This window comes from Ictidomys tridecemlineatus, chromosome 3 (assembly GCF_052094955.1).
Source record: "Ictidomys tridecemlineatus isolate mIctTri1 chromosome 3, mIctTri1.hap1, whole genome shotgun sequence".
In the NCBI taxonomy this organism is placed as follows: domain Eukaryota; kingdom Metazoa; phylum Chordata; class Mammalia; order Rodentia; family Sciuridae; genus Ictidomys; species Ictidomys tridecemlineatus.
In genome coordinates, this window is record NC_135479.1 from 142,716,593 (window position 1) to 142,733,613 (window position 17,021).

The following is a 17,021-nucleotide window of genomic DNA, read 5'->3' on the forward strand; positions in this document are numbered from 1 at the left end:
AGTTAAAATTAATGTTAAACTTTAATTTGAAAGTCAGCAAGGTCTTATTTTATCAGCCTTGACCTTCCTTTATTCCCCAATAATGGCTTTGACTGATCTTTGTTTAAGTTTCTCAAAATCTGTATACTTTTAAAATGATATTCTTTAAAGGTATGGGCCATAATTTATATATCCCACTGTGCATCAGATTGTATAAGATTATATAAAATATTTCAAAATGTACATTGATCTTGGTCAATTTTTATTATGAAAATCAGTGTTCATTACACATTTGTAGAATGAATCAGGAATTTTATAATGAAATGTTTCTTTAAGCTTTTTATTTTTTAAGATTAATGTTATTTTTATTCTTCTTGGCAATATTTCAAAAACACTGTTTTCTTAAACAGGCAGGTATGTTTATTCCTAAAACGAGGTGCCAATCAGCATGCCACTGATGAAGAAGGGAAAGATCCTTTGAGCATAGCTGTGGATGCGGCCAATGCTGATATAGTAACTTTGTAAGTATTTCTTTTCTACTTGATTATTTCCCATGTAGTATGTTACTTATACAGGGTGTTAACACAGAGATTCATGCTTTTCTGAATTTTAATTGTGGTTGGTATTTGTTCTGTACCATGTACTTCTCTCAGCACATCAAATGCACAAACTGTTTTGGTTCTCACAACAACCCCTAGTAGTGGGGGTCAAATCCATGTCTTTTCACATGCTAGGCAGGCACTTTTCCATTGAGGTATATCGCAGCAATATTACTTTCATTATCTTTATTTTTTCATATGTTTTATTGGTACATTATACCAATATATTTATATATTTTATTGTACATAATGGTGGGATTTGTTGTTTCATATTTATACATGCATACAATATAACAGTATAATTTGGCCAATATCACTCCCTTCCTCTTTCCCTCTCCCTCCTTTCATCCCACTCCATGGTCCCTTTCCTTTATTCTTCTGATCTCCCTTTGATTTTTATGAGATCCCTGCCCCCTTTTCCTTTTTCCTCTCTAGCTTCCACATATGAGAAAGCATGAGACTCATGATGTTCTGAGTTTGTTCGCTTAACACAATGGTCTCTAGTTCTGTTCATTTTTCTGCAAATGACATCATTTTTCTTTATGACTGAATTAAACTCCATTATTTATATATACTACATTATCTTGATCCATTAATATACTGATGAATATCTAGGCTAGTTCCATAGTTTGGCTATTGAAATTGTGCTGGTATAAACAGGGGTCTTCACATATCATCATAACGTGCTGACTTTTAATTCCTTAGGATAAATACCAAGGAGTGGTATAGCTCGGTCATATGGTAGTCTCATGCCTGGTCTTGTGAGGAACCTCCATACTGATTTCCATAGTAGTTGAACTAATTTACAGTTCCACCAACAGTGTAAAATTGCTATTTTTTTCTCCATATCCTCTCCAGCATTTGTTATTCTTTGTATTCTTTTTTTTTTTATTCTTTGTATTCTTGATGACTGCCATTCTGCCTGGTGTGAGATGAAATCTTAGTGTAGTTTTGATTTGCATTTCCCAAATTGCTAATGATGTTAAACATTTTTTCATATATTTGTTGGCCATTTGTGTTTCTTCTTTTTAGAAGTGTCTGTTTAATTTACTGCCTATTTATTATTTGGGTTATTTGTTTTTTGGTGTTTAGTTTTTTTGAGTTCTTTATATAGTAACCCTTTGTCAGAAGAGTAGTTATAGCAAAGATTTTCTTATTATCCTCATAGATAAGGATGCCAAGTTACAGAGAATTTGAGAAATCAGTGAGTGATTTCTGAATTCACTTGAAACCAAGAATTTTGACTCTTAGCTTTTTGCTACAGTGCCTGATCAGTAGAAACCAAACCAGTGACTTCTTTGAAATGTTTTCTTTAAATCTCAGTATAGTACTAGGCTGGAGTTGGGATTGGTAATATAATAGGTAATGATTCTCCTACCTTGAGAATTTGAGGATTATAAGTAGGGAAGGCAGCTCCATTGATGTTAGTGTAACTTGTGAGGTTGCATTGCCTTTGGGTGGTAATATTTAGAAATATGGGGGGGGGTGCCAAAAATATACATTGGCAAAAAGATGGCCTCTTCTACAAATGGTGCTGGGAAAACTGGAAATCCATATGCAGCAATTTGAAATTAAACCACTGTCTCTCATCTTGCACAAAACTCAAAGTGGATCAAGGACCTAGGAATAAGACAGAGATCCTGTGCCTAATAAAGAGAAAGTAGGTCCATATCTACATCATGTCAGATTAGGTCCTGACTTCCTTAACAAGACTCCTAAAAGGCAAGAAATAAAATCAAGAATTAATAAATGGGATGGATTCAAAGTAAAAAAGCTTCTTCTCAGCAAAGGAAACAATCAACAATGTTAAGAGCAAGCCCACACACTGGGAGAACATCTTTACTACACGTACACCAGATAGAGCACTAATTTCCAAGATACTTAAGAACTCAAAAAACTCAACACCAAAAGAATAAATAACCCAGTTAATGAGTGGACTAAGGAAATGAACACACACTTCACAGAAGAAAATATACAATCGATCAACAAATTTATGAAGAAATGTTCAACTTCATTAGTAATTAGAGAAATGTGATCAAAAGTACTCTTAAGATTTCATTTCACTCCACTCAGAATGGTGATTATCAAGAATACAAGCAACAATAAGTGTTGACAAGGATGTGGGGAAAAAGGTACGCTCATGCATTGCTGGTGGGACTATAAATTGGTGCAACCACTCTGGAAAGCAGTATGGAGATTCCTTAAAAAATCTGGAATGGAACCACCATTTGACCCAGCTTTCCTACTCCTTGGTCCATACCCAAAGGACTTAATATCAGCATATTACAGTGATGCAGCCATATCAATGTTCACAGCAGCTCAATTCTCAGTAGCTAAACTGTGGAAGCAACCTAGATGCCCTTGAATAGATGAATGGATAAAGAAACTGTAGTGTATATATACACAATGGAATATTACTCAGCATTAAAAGAGAATAAAATTATGGCATTTGCAGGAAAATGGATGGAGTTGGAGAACATCATGCTAAGCGAAGTAAGCCAGTCCCCCAAACCCAAAGGCCAAATGTTCTCCCTGATAAGTGGATGCTGATCCATAATGGAGGGAGATGGGCATGGGAAGAATGGGGGAACTTTAATTGGGCAAAGTAGAGGGAAGGGGCAGAGGGGCCATGGGGATAGGAAAGATGGTGGAATGAGATGTACATCATTACCCTAGGTACATGTATGACTGCACATATGGTGCAACTCTACGTCATATACTACCAGAGAAATGAAAAGCTGTGCTCCATTTGTGTACAATGAACCAAAATGCATTCTGTTGTCATGTATAACTAATTAGAACAAATTAAAAAAAACCACAATTATTTACATGACCTGGGCATGGTGGTACAGACTTGTAATACCAACAATTTGAGAAGCTGGGGTAGGAGAATCACAAGTTCAAGGCCAGCCTTGGCAACTTATTGAGGCCCTAAGCAAATTAATAAGGGCCCATCTTAAAATAAAAAACAAAAAGGGCTGGGGATGTAGTTCAGTGGTAAAGCATACCTAGATTCAATTCCCAGTGTCCCTTTTCTCTCCTCCTCCAAAAATTATTTACATAAACACTTGATTGATTTTTAAGATAAAATACATGTTTTTGAGGATTTGAATAATATTTAATGTGATCTATTAAAGGATTTTGAGGTTTTAGGGCTGAGGTTGTGGCTCAGAGGTAGAGCGCTCGCCTAACATGCATGAGGCACTGGGTTTGATCCTCAGCACCACATAAAAATAAAGATATTGCATCCACTTATAACTATAAAATAAATACTTAAAAAAAGAATTTTGAGATTTTAATTTGATTTATATATTAGTTCAAAATATTTTGTTATACTTGGAATCTGGAAATGTGATTGTCACCTATTCTTCATTGCTATATGGATAGCAGAAGTATATTTTATATTAAGTCACTTACTCACTCTACTCTGGACTACATGAAGCTCTAAATTGGTGTTTCCCCTCTCATTAGAGTAGAAGCCCTTTCACATTACTGACTCCCATGACTGCCTTGAGCTCCTGAGCTCCCAAGCTCCCAATGAGGATTCCTAGCTTGCCTTGTGTCACTCTCCCTAACAACTGCCAAATTAGAAAACAAAACAGCAGAGCACACTTTTCCCACTGGAGGAGTCATTGCTACTGTGGAAACTACTGTAGGAAAATGTAGACCTATTATGATGCCATTCTAGATTTAGAGTAGGAAAAAAAAATAGTTACTAAAAAGTAAAGATTGAAACAGCATGGAGAAACTTACTCTGGATGTAGCTTCCCAGGCAATTCCTATATATAAAAAAAAATCCTATTAAAAAAAAGTTCCCAGGGGTTGGGGATATAGCTCCGTTGGTAGAGTGCTTGCCTAGCATGCACAAGGCCAGCCCTGAGTTCGGTCCCCAGCACCACAAACAAAACAAAACACTCTTCCCTCTCTAAAAATCTACATATTAAAGGAAGATTTATGAAGCTATCATTAATTCCTCTAGGGGTTAAGAGAGGAAAGGAAGGGAATTGTGGAACTTTGATGACAGGCAAAGCACACGTCAGATGGTACAGTTCCTAGAGTGACAGAGGTCTGGGAAAGCAGTAGATGGTGGCCCAGAAGGCCAGGCAAGGAGTGCAAAGGAAAAGAGAGGTACCCAAGAGAAAATTTTACTATTTTAAAATGTTTTTTAAAGTTAGTTTAAAAAAAGCGGGGGGGCGGGTACTTGTCCTCTTCATCCAATGCTATATGTCTTCTGTCAGGAAGAATAATCCCCAAAGAATATAAAGCCAATATGGTAATCTTGGAAGAATTTTCATAACCTATAGTCATTTATTACAGTTTTTGGATGTCAAAACATATGTTCCCAGTATTTAGAGGTAACGTGCTATTTATACATTGTAAACTACCTCACTTAAGAGTAAACATTGCTTACCTACTCTAGAAGAATAATTTCAACAGTTGGCAGTTATAATTTGATAGTTTGGAGAAGCCAGGAATTCTCTGAAGTCTGGAGATATTGTATCTGAGATAACTAGGTCTTATAAACTAAAAAGTCAATTTGTCTTACTGGCCAATATTGGTAAAGGGGAAAAAATTATATCAGCACACATATTACCTGTTTATATGATTCACACATACCTTCATCTAAAAGGTTATTTTATTTAATTTCAGGTTACGTTTAGCAAGAATGAACGAAGAAATGCGGGAATCAGAAGGACTTTATGGACAGCCAGGTCAATATTCCACTAATAACCATACTGAAATGCAGTATAAGAAATGCATTCAGGAATTTATCAGTTTACAATTGGAAGATTCATAGTTCATAGTTCTTTAATGTGATACTATAAAATTTTTATAACCTACTTGTAAATTTTGAGTTGTTAGCTATATCTGTACCTTCTGAATTCTTGGGAGGCTGATCCTAGCCCCTTGAGAATCCACAGCTATTTCTATTACAGTGCACATTTGCTGTGTTTCACTTTGGCTGCTGACTTCCTCATCTGCTGTACAGATGTCTTCCACATACATTCCAGTGACCTGAATGGAATGATGAAAATACTTTCTATATACTTACAGCAGCAAATTATTTGATTTCTTTTTGGAATTTTTTTTTTTTTTTTTAGTGAATACAACAAAGTTACTTTCTTTCTGTTATTCAGGGAATTTCTATACATTGTGTTCAGGGGAAAAAAAAAAGAAAAACAACAAATCACCATACATCTGCATACAAAATATCAGTATGGAAAATAACAAGGAAAGGTTTATCAAAAAGTTTTCTATTCCAATATAAAGATGAGTTGAAGATTTAAAGTAACAATGTACCAATAGGTTAAAATTCTATAATGGGAGTGGAGTTATTTAAAATGTTGAAAAATAAGGTCTCATTTATATCTCTAGCTTTGCCCCAAGTAATTGTAAAATATCTGTTGGATAAGTGGAAGTTTTTAGAACAGCATTTTGTGAACCCAATGACAAAGTAGACATTAGAGAAATTTCAACTCATGATCACCTAAAACTTTGTTCTGAGTAATTTTCAGCAAAGTTGAGATGTCATGGAAAGGAGGGCATTGCTGATCATATTCCTCTTTTATGAACACGTGCTGATTAGACGTTCTTCACAAAGAAAAGAATATTTATTGAATCTTTAGTTTCAAATTCATATACATATTAGTAAAACAATTCATGAATTTATGACTAAAATACTTTAGAATTTTCAGTTTATAATTAGTATATTTTTGATTGAAAAAAAAATGAATATTGGTAACTTCATTTTTAAAGTGATCTGGTAATATAATTTCCTCTTTCTGTTGAAGTGTTTTAAGATTTCTGTACTAGCTTCATCCATTTGCTTTATTTTAACTAGATTCATACATAATGTATCAGTGGGCCATTCTTTTCTCAGAGGACTGTCTGTTTATTGCTTATTTTTGGCCTGATTTAATGGGGAATAAGTAAGGACTTTGAGAATAGAGGCATTTCAGCTAGATACTTGTAATCTAGGGCGTCCAACTCTAATCCTATGGATCATATGTATTATTTGCTCATGATATTCCAAAATGTAAGAATGCTGATTTGGGTGAAGCTCTAGTGTTAATTCTAGATTTCACCCATTTGGTTTAAACTTGAATGTTGGACTTTAAATAAGCTATAATTTTGTAACAGATATACTTAAGTGATAGTATTAATAGGCCATTTTTGAGGCCTATGTGTTTAAGCACTTTAAAATAAAAATTAATCAAATGATATGATCTGATATTTGTGAGATAACAGTGAACTTCAAGATTTTAAGTTCAACAATTTTTTTTCCTGAAATTTTAAACTTCAATGTTTGGTCAGTTGCTCTTTCCTTAAGGTGTTTGCTGATGAAGTTTTCCCAATTGATTAGTCAGAAGGTCAGTGGACGACTCTTCTCTGGAGTTGTAAGCTTGAAAAGACAGAACCTTCAAGTTCTGCTACTACTTCTAGTTCTACCCAAATAGCTTGGGTGGCTATTTCCATCATTTGGGAGCATTCTAATATCTCTTTCACTGTCACTTATGTATAAATTTATATATAAATATGTGAACTTCCCATCATCAGTAAAAAAATTATTTTTCCAATTTATTTTAATGAAAATTTGAAAAAAGGCTGATTTTAAAACAAGCTTTTCTATTATTCCCAAATTTTAGAAGTTAAAAAATAGGTCAGGATTCTGGAAATAGTGTGAATAGTATAAAAGTTATAACTTTTATTCTGGAAATAGTGTGAATCAGAATAAAATGAGACTTTTTTTGGATTGAGGATCATCTCGACAATATTGAGATTTTAACACACTTGCAAGGCCTGTTATTTAAAGCAGAAAAAAAATTATGCTTACAGGTGACATAGTGAAATGGCACAGCAGTTGCTCTCTGGTAACTTTCTTTTCGATTATTAGTTGTAGAGAGAGATATTTGGCTCTAGCAGCAGCTCTTTGGTTTTCTTGTTCTTATCACTATAATTTTTTTTTTCTAAAGAGACTCTGGTTGATTGCTTTATTTGGATTCTTTTTTCTTTTTCTTTTTGGATTGTCTTAGTAATAGAAAACCTCAGAATTCTGTGTAGTTTATAGATACAGGAATTTTCAGTTTTGATAATGAAGATTTCTACCATTTAAAAGACTCAGATACAATGTTTGGCAATCATGGACCTATTTCTAGGAAATCCCATTTGTGAACTTTTTATTTACAAGCCTGAGGACCTGGGACTCCCTACTTTTTCAGGGCACTGTTAAAAGCTCTCTGTTACTGAAGGGAGAATTTGTTCTTCAGCAGTCTCCAGAACTCTTAGGAGGCCTGAGGAAGTGAGGGATATGGCATACCCAGCTTTCTGTTATTGGAAATCAGTTTGGTGGTTCCCAGTTTCTGGCTTGATTGTTGGCAAGTTCTCAGCCAGTTGAGAGTCACTGCTTTAGGGAACAACTGTTGGTTATAAGAGTACTAGCCAGCAGAGTTTGGGAACCACTGATCAAATCAGTTTCAGAAAGAAACTGTTGCTAGCCCAGAAAAGACAGGATCATGGGGGTGGGTCTCCACATGCTGCTGTCCTTTTGAGGGAGTTCATATTATGGGAAAGTCCTGGAGTTTTGAATCATCATAACTGCTGTTGTGATGGATATTTTGAATACCAAAAATTAAAAATGAATTTAAACTATCAGTGGAAATACATGAGTCTACATTAGAAAAACTCAGATCTGCCTGTCCAGACATAGAAAAGCTAATTGTTTGAAAGGGAAAAAAAAATGTGGATAAGTAATTTAAAGAATATTCTTAGCTTAGCATTACAAATATTGGGTGATCGGTTGCTCATCCTTTGTAATAAATTATCAAACATACTTCTGAGAACATTCCAGGGCAGGATATTCTGAGTTTTGTTTATATGTTCTAGTGTATACAAATTATATTTGCCTTGGGAAAAATTCCAAGTACTTAAAATTATGTTTAAACTTTGAATAATCACACTGAAGTTCAATTTGTGTTAGCTATATTAAATATCTTAGTCACTTGTTCTTGTAACATTTGCTTTTGACAACACATTTTGAGGTCTAAGAAAGATAGTATATTAACAGTGCATTAATTAATGTTTTGTTAGAAACTAAATGTTAGCAAAAAGTTTCTTTGTGTGTGAAAATGGAACCTTCTTTTGTATTGTATTAACTCTTTTAAACGTATTTAGTCAGTGAAACCAATGATTAATAATATAGCACCAACATTTTTCTTCAAGGAATCATTTAATTCAGTGAATGAAAGGTCTTATAATTTGTTTTGCATGGTACAATGGTTCTACTAAAATGTACTTGTGTAATAGGTACTAGATGATTTAAAAACAAAAACTAGAAAACTGTAAAAAAAAACTTACAGCTTGTTATACAAAATATGCATTGCTAATTGTAGAAGCCATATATTGCCATTGTACTGTTGTAATACTTAAGAATGCTCATCTGGTGCTATTTGTAAACTATTTGGCATTAGCATCTGCTAGGTCTTCTTCCTATTTCTTGAATGTATAATGTGTGCCTTTTAAGTTACTTCTGGTGTTGAATGGTAAAATCAGTGTGGTATTTTTGTATTATAATCTGCACTTTACACTTTCTTGGAAAGTAAAATTCTAGACTATCTAGTTTAAATAGTATTTTAAAAATATTTATAATGTTTACAATAAATATTTTACATATTTTAATTCAACATCTAAAAATAGGAAAAATTTTGAAATATTTTGTATGATTTGTTAATTGCTATTTAAAGTTGCTCTCTTTTCAGTTTATATCTTTTAGAATGGTTAAGAATGGGAATAGATTGTAGTTTGTCTTTTAATGTGGAAGTAAATTTTTAAGTAATCAAGTGTATAATTGGATTGTTTTACCAGTTCTAATATATCAACCTTTAGTTTTTATTGACAATAACATGAGGTCCATGTTACTCTCAGCCAACCCATTACAATTATCTTGTCTCCTCACCCTTTTTCTTTTTAAAGTAGATTGATTAGGTTTAACTGATTGTTTCAAATCATGATTAAATTTCCAGGGTTAAATAAAAACTATATATAGATTTTAATAAATTTCTTTTTACACAGACTAAATATTGAAAGGAACTAAATATTAAAAGTATTAAATTTTTTTATTGAAAATTCTGGGTTATGTCATTAGGTCTTTTTACTAGCTCTTTATCCTCTTTCCCCAACATTTTTCTAATTCTCTAGCTTTTGGTGTGACATCTATTGCTTCACCAATCTCGCATTTTAAAATCGACAAAAGTTAATAGTACTATTAACAACTGTAGCAATGTGTTTGTTATAAGATGGATGCAAGTTATCTTATGGGAATAATTACAAAATCCTGTTGCAGAACTAATCATCTAAAACAATGTTTTGTGCTCAAAATCCTGAGAACAATTATGCCATGTATCTGTCTAAGGCTAATGTTTTGCAAGAAGCATTCTTGATGAATGTTTTATCTTGAAAACATCCTTCATCTGAGGGATTAATTTGTATGTGTTTATAGTTCTATAATGTCAATATTTATAATTTCTATTTCTACAAGAATATTTGAATACTCAAACACTTATTTCTTTAATTTAACAGATGTCTTTAGTATTCATTCTCATTTTGTCATGCATTCTTGCTTATATGACCTACAGTGAACAAAAAACTTCAGGCAATGTGAAACTATGATTATATAGTTCTTTTCTAGGCTTATTATAAGCTTAGTAAGTAGTGGATTAGATGTATCAGTTTAAGCATTGAAGTTTGAGTGAAGAATTACATATAAATTTATTTTAAATTTATTCTAATTAAAAGATAATAGGAAGCTTCCCCCCCCACTTGATTGTCAGTTTGTCTTGTTAATAACTTGCATCCATCAGAAACATTAGTATTTGGTTTTGACCATTTCTTTTGGCCTTTACCAAAGGAAATATTTATTCCTTCATTAGAATGATCTTTATTTCTCATGTGTTAATAAATGTGTTTCTTTACATTGCTTTAAAACACTTGCATCTATGCTCTTTTCTAACTTTGAGCTTTCCTCTGGCTGCATCTGAGGTGCTTGTTTCAGGTATAGTTTTTTTTCCTTTCATTATATACTTTCCTGGCATTATTTTAGTTGGCCTTTTTTCTTCTCCCCAAAATGCTCACCTGAACAATTTTTTAAATGAATTATAGTTATTAGTCATAAAAATGAATATTGTCTTATTAATAGTTGTGCATATTTTAAAAGTGTTTTTATTTTACTTTCATGCAGGTGATGAAACTTACCAGGACATTTTTCGTGATTTTTCACAAATGGCATCCAATAATCCAGAGAAACTCAATCGTTTCCAGCAAGATTCACAGAAATTCTGAATTTTTTTAATAAGGAGAAAAATACAAAATCTGGCAACTTTCTAATATGTACAGTTAAAAACTCACAACTTTTTACTGCTTTAATTCTTCCTAATTTTGGTAGATATTGAATGGTTTGGAAAAAATTACCATTCATTCATATTTTTACAAATTAAAACATAGATCCCTCATAGTTGGGAGAAGAATCTACTTTAGGACCTCCTTTATTTAAAAAAAAAAGCCTGGTGAAAGGGCTATTTTTTTTATAGATAAAAGTTTAATTTAGGGTTAGGACATCTCTAGGTTACAAGATGCTAAGATGTTAGGAAAAAAATCTTTTTTTTTTTTTTTTTTTGGTCAATTGGTGGTAGCATTGAGATACATATATATATATATATGTTTTTTTCCCCAATGCATCATGCCCAGGATCATTCAGTCAAGCATGTCTGCATCAAGTGGAGCCAATTATCCTGCCTGCCTCAAGAATATGCCTTGTCTTTAGATTCCCTGATGATTTTTGGTGGTTCAGAATTAGGTATGAGTGTGGGTGAGTGGGTGGGTTTGGTAGCCTAGTTACCATACATACATCATATGGTTTAGTTACCAGAATTAGAGTATAGGCTTCTTAAAATGCCACTGTGGTTCTTAGGTGATGGGTTATTGTCCAGTATTTTAACATCCGTAATGCCTGCACAAGTAGACCATAGTTTAGTCATTTAGATTTATTCCATCGTCTGAAGCAAAGAAGCTCTTACTATTTTTTTCAACTCTCCCTCCTGCTGAAAAGTTACAGCTCTTCATTGTTGGGTGATGTCGTAAGACCTTGACAAATTTATCAATGTAATAAAACTGTTTCAAAGGTTACGTGATTGTTGCAAAATTATGCTTTCATCAAAAGATAACTTTAAAAGGAAAAGTCAATTTATAAAATGATGTAGGGCTTTTTTTATAGTTGAAATTTGTCCCCCACTTTTTTTTTTTCTTTTAGGTACCAAGGATTGAACCCAGAGGCACTTGGTCTCTGAGCCACATCCCTAGCCCTATTTTGTATTTTACATAGAGACAGGATCTCACTGAGTCATTTAGTGCCTCGTTTTTTGCTGAGGCTGGCTTTGAGCTTGTGATCCTCTTGCCTCAGCCTCTGGAGCTGCTGGGATTATAGGTGTGTGCCACTGAGTCTGGCTGAAATTTGTCCTTTTAAGATACATTTTTGCTGTTGTTTCTGGTGAAAGAAAAATTTCTTTGTATAAAGGAGAAAAAAAGGCCATTTTTCCTCAATTTATATTAAAATATATAGTAGTGAATTTTTAATTTTTTTCCTACATCTATCCTGTGTACTGTAAACAGTATACATTCTTTTAAATTATATCATGTATATAGTTTGAGAGTTTGGACACGTCAATCATAGGCCCTTGAGTGCCAAAATGTTGTGAATATACTAGCTTACCATTCATATGCTACAAATTCGTTTGATTCCATCTTTGATTAACATGTCTTAACAGTATTGAATAATTTACCTTATGTTTCCTTACCAACATTGTCAACAATTAAGCCTAATTTTTGAGAAATTATACATTAGTTTTATTATTGAAACTCAGTTTCTAAATAAAAGGGTTTTAAACTTATAAGAGAGAAATTATATTTAATTATATAGATAATTTTTTTTACATTTTCCATTAATAAGAGTCTTATAAATTGATTAAACATCACATCAGAATGTATCTAGGCAGGAATTATATTGAAAAAATTCACATCACAGAAAGAGATTTCATAATTTTGCCGAATTGCAAATATGTAATGCTCATTAATAATTGCCACTATATACTAAATAAGGATTGAAATATATTTTTGAGTTACTCCTGAGGAAATGCTAATTTCCAAATCATTGTGTTTTAATTACAACATAGCAGAAACATTAAATCTTTCATTTAACTTCAGAGTTCCATATCATCTGGTTTTACAAGTACTTTATCTAAAGGCAAGTCTTATTTGTAGCATTTTATTAGAGCAACCTTTGAAATTAATTGTCTTAAAAGCTCAAGGAAGAGATGTGTTAAACAGAAAGAAAAGAAGATGGAGAAGAGAAAAGAAAGCCTCACTTTTCCTTTGCTGAGTCTGCTCTTTGAATTCTAGACTTCATTCCTAAAGCTCCTGACCTTTGGCTGAGGACACTGTCTGCTGGTTCCCTTTGTCTGCAGTCACTGGTGCTTGAGATCACCCTTGGAACCTCTGTGGCTGTGAGGGCAATTCCTTGTGACCCATTACCTCCTTTATGTGGAGTCATGGGTTGTTATTGTGGCAGTAATTAATTTCTACTTACATTTAATGGTTAGAGATGCATTTGAAGTGTACTGAAGATGTTCATGGTTTTGAATATCTTCAGAGAAAGCTAAATCTTTGATATTGCAGGGAGACTGGCAATACTAAAACATATTTCTGCAGCTTAGTTTTTTTTGAGGGCGCTGAGACTCCATCTGTACTAAATTTGGCATAATAATGGAGTAAACAGCAAGGCTTTAAATTAATAGTTTCAAGGTAGGTTGACTCTTAGGTATTATTTGCTGTGTCTACCATTAGATTTTATATAGTATATAACAAATCTGAATTGTGTTATGCTATGAACTATTCAGTGTATTATGAGAAATTATAGTATAAAAAATGTTAATACTCTTGGGCTTCTTAGTCTTTGTAATTATTCTATTTTTTTCCATAACCAATCTGCTGGTATTAGTTTCTGATTCTTTATAATTATTGTTAGCTTATTATCATTAGCTCATTAACTTAAAAATGGATTAATATCAAATTAGGAATAGCACCAATTGTGCAGAGTTTATAAAAGTACAGTTTAATTTTAGAGCTAAACTAAAGGTAATTGAGCAGTTGTTTGCAAAGCTTCATTTTACATGTGTCAGATTTCTAAAGTTTTAAAAACTATTTTTTTGTACACTCCTTAGAAATTCAGAAATTTCCTAGAATTTGTTGTATTACAGTGTGTCTAATTATTACTGGTCTTCACTGTAGATTTTAATGAACTTTGGTGTTTACATTTCCAAACAGACTTAATTTATTATGTTCAATTTAATTTTTTACAAATGCATTTTTGTATAAAAAATTAGACCTTCACAGTTTCTGATAATGTTAGCATTATCAGAAATTTTAAATAAATTTTAAAAATTTAATTTTACATGTGTTAAGTATGGTTACAATGAACCAAATTGTGTTTAAGACTAAATTTACTACCCATTTTGAATAATCCGACATTCCCAAATCACTCTTATATTGTCAAATTAACTCCTCTGTTTGATGGCACTTTTGACCATGGACAAGAGCTGGAAAATGATATTTTTTTATAGTCTCGAATGTCTAGAATGACTTCAGAACTGCATGATATGGTGAAAAGAGCACTGGACTAGTAGTCACTATCCTTTTTGGATTCAGGGCTCCTCAAAAAATAAAATGTATGGGTAAAGTAAGGTGAAAATATAAAAACATCTCTTTGTGTTTTACTACTTGTAATGTTACTTGGACATTTCTTTATTTCACCTGATTCTCACAGTGGGGACTTCTGAAATCTTAAGAGCTTCAGCATTGTCTGTTTTTTAATCCTAGTTTGCGCCTCTTGTTTTACAGAGGTGGTCACTTGGTTTGCTAGTTGGTGGCAGAGCTGACATCATAACCCACATCTGACTGATTACAAGTCAGAGGTGCTTTACTTGTATCATGAAATTATTTGAAATCGCTGTAAAGCAGCAAAATCTGATAATGACTGCCAGCTTTCCTGTTTAATAACAAATGCTTCAAATAATTCTGGAGAACCTTGATACAAAGTTTGAAGGAATAGATTGGGATTTGAAGATATCAGATTGCAGGACATTCCACGTTTTTGTAATAAAAACATTAATGAAGGCAAAACATTAATAAAAGTTAATTTTAATTCACCACTTATCAATTCCTTGATGCTTTCAAATGAAAGGTAACTAAAAGAGGCTTGGTTTCAGTTTAAATACTGACACATATAAAGATGTTTTTTCTGTTTATGTAAATTCATCCACTTAAAATGGAATGTGAGGACAAGGCAGTATTTGATTACATACCATTTTCTCTGTGTGGTTGATTTCACTGTCTCATTTTCTATGTTTTCCTCAAATCCCCTGTCCCTATTTTGTGTGTTAAACAGGGAAAGCTTGCTACATTATAAAGATTGTTGGCACCATGTTACACAAAGGCTAAAGGTTAATTTTTGGAAATGATGAGCTACTTTTCTACAAGTGTTTACTTGTGCTTTGTGATATTCTTGGATCATTCCAGTCATAAAAACTTATTACATGTAATATTTCTTGTTACCTGTGAAAAGGTTTATTTTAAAGAATGTATAACCAACACTCCCATTTACCATTTACTGTTTATTACTATGTAGAGGATTTGTATCTAATTCATGAATGTAGTTTTGCTGTAGTTTGTTATTGTAAATGGAGCAAAGTACATTTCTTTATAGTTATTCTAAAATGTACATTATGTAAGAAATGTAAATATACTTGATTAAGTACTTTGTATGCTGAAAAATTACAATAATAAGTCAATAAAAATCTCACCTCTGGCATAGTTTTTTAATGCTTTCTTGAGAACTACACTCTAAACATATCTGTTATATTTAAGGTACTGTATGCTTTTTAACCTTTTCAACTTGATCCATGCTATTTGCAAATTATTTCAGTGAAGAAATCCATTTTAAAGTATTTTCTTCTTTCTGATCACAGAGCTGTTATGCTCCCTAATTTGTTGGCTAGAAACCACAGAAGGATTTTCTTTTTTTTTTTTCATTATTTTTAAATTTAAAAAAATTTTTTTTGTGTTCATAATCTTTTTTTTTCTTTTTTTTATTGGTTGTTCACAACATTACAAAGCTCTTGACATATCATATTTCATACATTAGATTTAAGTGGGTTATGAACTCCCAATTTTTACCCCAAATGCAGATTGCAGAATCACGTCGGTTATACATCCACAATTTTACATAATGCCCTATTAGTAATTGTTGTATTCTGCTACCTTTCCTATCCCCTACTATCCCCCCTCCCCTTCCCTCACATCTTCTCTCTCTACCCCATCTACTGTAATTTCTCTCCTTGTTTATTTTCCCATTCCCTTCACAACCTCTTATATGTAATTTTATATAGCAATGAGGGTCTCCCTTCGAAGGATTTTCTTTCCTAATCTAGGCAATACATTCTTACTCCACCCTTTTAGTAAAAAAACAACATATTTTTTTCCGCCATCTTGGAGCCTGTGGAGGCCTGCTGGAAACAGGACTTCTAAAAGACATGTCTGGAAGGTTGTGGTGCAAAGCCATTTTTGCTGGCTATAAGCGGGGTCTCCGGAACCAAAGGGAGCACACAGCTCTTCTAAAAATTGAAGGTGTTTATGCCAGAGATGAAACCGAGTTCTATTTGGGCAAAAGATGTGCTTATGTGTACAAAGCAAAAAACAACACAGTGACTCCTGGTGGCAAACCAAACAAAACCAGAGTAATCTGGGGAAAGGTAACTCGTGCCCATGGAAATAGTGGCATGGTTCGGGCCAAATTCCGAAGCAACCTTCCTGCTAAGGCCATTGGACACAGAATCCGTGTGATGCTGTACCCCTCAAGGATTTAAAATGGAAAATAAAGATGGATTTGTGTTCTTGTAAAAAAAAAAAAAAACAACATATTTATGTATGAATTAGGATTGAAGGAAAGCTGTAAACAGAATGAATTGCCTGCTTTTGCCTTTCCTTTTAAAAATTGAAAATAGACACATGCAATTTTACATGTATCTTGCTTTATTCAGCTTTATTTTCAGAAGAATCCTGTGAAGAAAACACATACTGATAGTGAATGTTTTAAACAAAAGCAAAACAGCCTATTTTTTGAGAAAACAATTTTATTTGTAGAAAAGTATTTAAATATCAAGTAATGAAGATGATCATCCATAATTCTATCATCTACCTGTGCTGTCCAAAATGGAACCCACTAGCCACATGTGGCTATTTTAATTATTTAAAATTAGACAGTGTTAAGTTCCTCAGTCATAATATCATGTTTTAAGAGCTGAGTATTGGGCTGCTGATGTGGCTCAAGTGGTAGTGTGC

General features: G+C 32.9%; 2 protein-coding genes across 13 annotated transcripts in view; both read left to right on the plus strand.

The window, feature by feature from the left end:
* The window catches only part of Acap2 (ArfGAP with coiled-coil, ankyrin repeat and PH domains 2), a 123,033-nt gene extending 107,541 nt beyond the window's left edge, over positions 1 to 15,492 (plus strand). For 9 of the 12 annotated variants that reach the window (XM_078044005.1, XM_078044010.1, XM_078044015.1 and 6 more), the window contains 3 exons: positions 390 to 500; positions 5,229 to 5,290; positions 11,319 to 15,492. In XM_078044005.1, coding sequence (XP_077900131.1) covers positions 390 to 500; positions 5,229 to 5,290; positions 11,319 to 11,443 — 298 coding nt within the window. In that variant the 3' untranslated portion in view covers positions 11,444 to 15,492. Of the gene's footprint in view, positions 1 to 389; positions 501 to 5,228; positions 10,627 to 10,812 lie in introns of all 12 variants that reach the window. The other 3 variants (XM_078044008.1, XM_078044013.1, XR_013436843.1) reach the window with 2 other exon arrangements.
* Positions 15,493 to 16,188: 696 nt separating this feature from the next.
* Positions 16,189 to 16,573, plus strand: LOC144376394 (large ribosomal subunit protein eL33). Its single transcript, XM_078044016.1, has one exon. The coding sequence runs from the start codon at positions 16,214 to 16,216 to the stop codon at positions 16,544 to 16,546; it is 333 nt and encodes a 110-aa protein (XP_077900142.1). The 5' UTR covers positions 16,189 to 16,213; the 3' UTR covers positions 16,547 to 16,573.
* The last annotated feature ends 448 nt before the right edge of the window (positions 16,574 to 17,021 follow it).